General features: G+C 50.1%; 1 protein-coding gene across 1 annotated transcript in view; it reads left to right on the forward strand.

The window, feature by feature from the left end:
* Window positions 1-75: 75 nt before the first annotated feature.
* The window catches only part of LOC102035954 (acyl-coenzyme A thioesterase 5-like), a 6,427-nt gene continuing 4,529 nt past the window's right edge, over window positions 76-1,973 (forward strand). The window contains exons 1-2 of the mRNA XM_031064881.1: window positions 76-147; window positions 1,691-1,701. Coding sequence (XP_030920741.1) covers window positions 76-147; window positions 1,691-1,701 — 83 coding nt within the window. The remainder of the gene's footprint in view (window positions 148-1,690; window positions 1,702-1,973) is intronic.

Consider the following 1,973-nt stretch of genomic DNA (forward strand, 5'->3'; position numbering starts at 1 on the left):
CCTGCACCTGCAGCCCCACGGAGCCGCGGCCCCGCGTGGAGCCCCGGCACAGCCCCCGCCCAGGGACTCTCCTCCATGGCCCCCTCCATCCGCCTGTCGCCCGCCGTCCGCAGCCTCTTCGATGAGCCGCTGGCCATCGCCGTGCAGGTCAAACTTTGTCACAGCTGCACCAGTACAACTCCAGTATCTTCTATACCTTTGCACATCCATAACACAGAAAATAAATGGGCTTGCCTTTTCTATTTCTTTTCCCCTCTCAACCTTTTTGCTCAAGTGTCCAGAAAAGGAATGTTATTTTCTGCATTAGTCTTTGATAACATAGGTCATGTGCAAAATGCACAGTTATGTTTCTTGGGTGGTTTCTATTCCTCTAATACTTGACAGTGCTTTCCATGTCACTGTGGTCTCTACATGAATATGCTATCCTCAGGTCATACTAATTGTCTCTAATGACAGTTTTGGAGCAGGGATTTCACTGCTCTTTGTGGTGACTGTGTCATTGCAATGGAAACATCTCTGACTTCTGTGCTGCTGGAAGTGTGTAAGAATGGCTGCTATGGCCAGGATGCTGGGCTCTCTCTGGTTAAGCCTTAGGAAAGGTTGTTTGCCTTCTTTGTTATTGGGGTGAGAATTGCCATGAAGAGTCTGAAATTTGAAAGCCGTGTAATCATTTGTTTTGCTTTGGTTAGAAGCAGGTTTTGCATCTTGACCACTCTCCCATCCCAGGGTAGATCAAGGGCCCTGTTGGTGGAAAGGCCTTGAGGGCCTCCTGCCCTCCTCAGCAGAGAAGTCACATACTCCAAAACATCTGTGTACAATGAACTGCCACCAGCACCCCCAACTGCTTTGCGAGGACAAAACCAGGGGTCAGGGAGCACCATTTCTGTCAGACCTGGAGGGCTGCCACCTCCTTTGTGAACACCATCACCCCATGTAAGCTGAACCAGCTGTCCTGGGTTCTCCATTTTGCAGGTGTCCTCCAGGCCAGCTTGATACACTGGGGCAAACTTCAGAGCCAGCAGTTGCCTCTCAGTCCTGTCACGTTTTCAGCACCTGGGCATCCCCATTGTAGACCTTCCCTGCCAAGCATGTTTCATAACACGTTATCAGCAGCACTGTCTGACACCTCTGGGCCTGCCCTAGCATGGAAAAGGCTCTTTGCTTGAGCGTGGGCTAGAAGAGAATGTGATAGAGCAGGAGGGAGGGAGGAACATAAGTCTCGGAGTAGCTCATGGCAATGCCAGGTGTTGTCATTGCACAAAATGGCTTGTCCCAGGAGATTCCAGGACAGCAGTGCTGGCTGCTAGGGCTGTCTCTGCCTGAAATGTTCTCAGGCCTGCAGCTTGGCTGACTTTGAGGAAAAAAGAGCTTGAAAAAAAAAAGAGAGCAGCTGCCTTTTGGAGATCTTAGTATCATAGAATAGTTCAGGTTGAAAGGGACTTTAAATGACATATAGTCCGACCCCCTGCAATAAGCAGGGACATATGCAACTAGATCAGATTGCTCAGAGCCCTGTCCAACTTGGTCTTGGATGTTTCCAAGCATGGGACATCCATCGCTTCTCTGGGCAACCTGGGACAGTGTTTTACTACCCTCATTGTAAAAAACTTCCACCTTATGTCTAACCTGTATCAACTGTCCTTTAGTTTAAAGCCATTGTTCTACTAACAAATTTGTCCCCATCTTACAGGCCTCCTTCAGGTACTGAAAGGTGGCAATTAGGTGTCCCTGGAGCTTTCTCTTCTTTAAGCTGAGATGCTCCATCTGTGTCAGGAGATCGGCTGTGATGATCACGCCCTGCCGTGGGTACTGGCAGAGATGCAGCAATGGCTCCAGGCAGACTTGGCAACTTCCAGCACGTGTCTGCCCACACCATTCCTGCCTCAGCTCCCCCCACCCCTGCCTATGTGTGGGAAACCGCATTTATAAAAGAAGCCTCAGCTGGAACGCAGACAGTGCACTCAACAACTCCG

The sequence above is a fragment of the Geospiza fortis genome, unplaced genomic scaffold (assembly GCF_000277835.1).
Source record: "Geospiza fortis unplaced genomic scaffold, GeoFor_1.0 scaffold54, whole genome shotgun sequence".
NCBI classification, from domain to species: Eukaryota; Metazoa; Chordata; class Aves; order Passeriformes; family Thraupidae; genus Geospiza; species Geospiza fortis.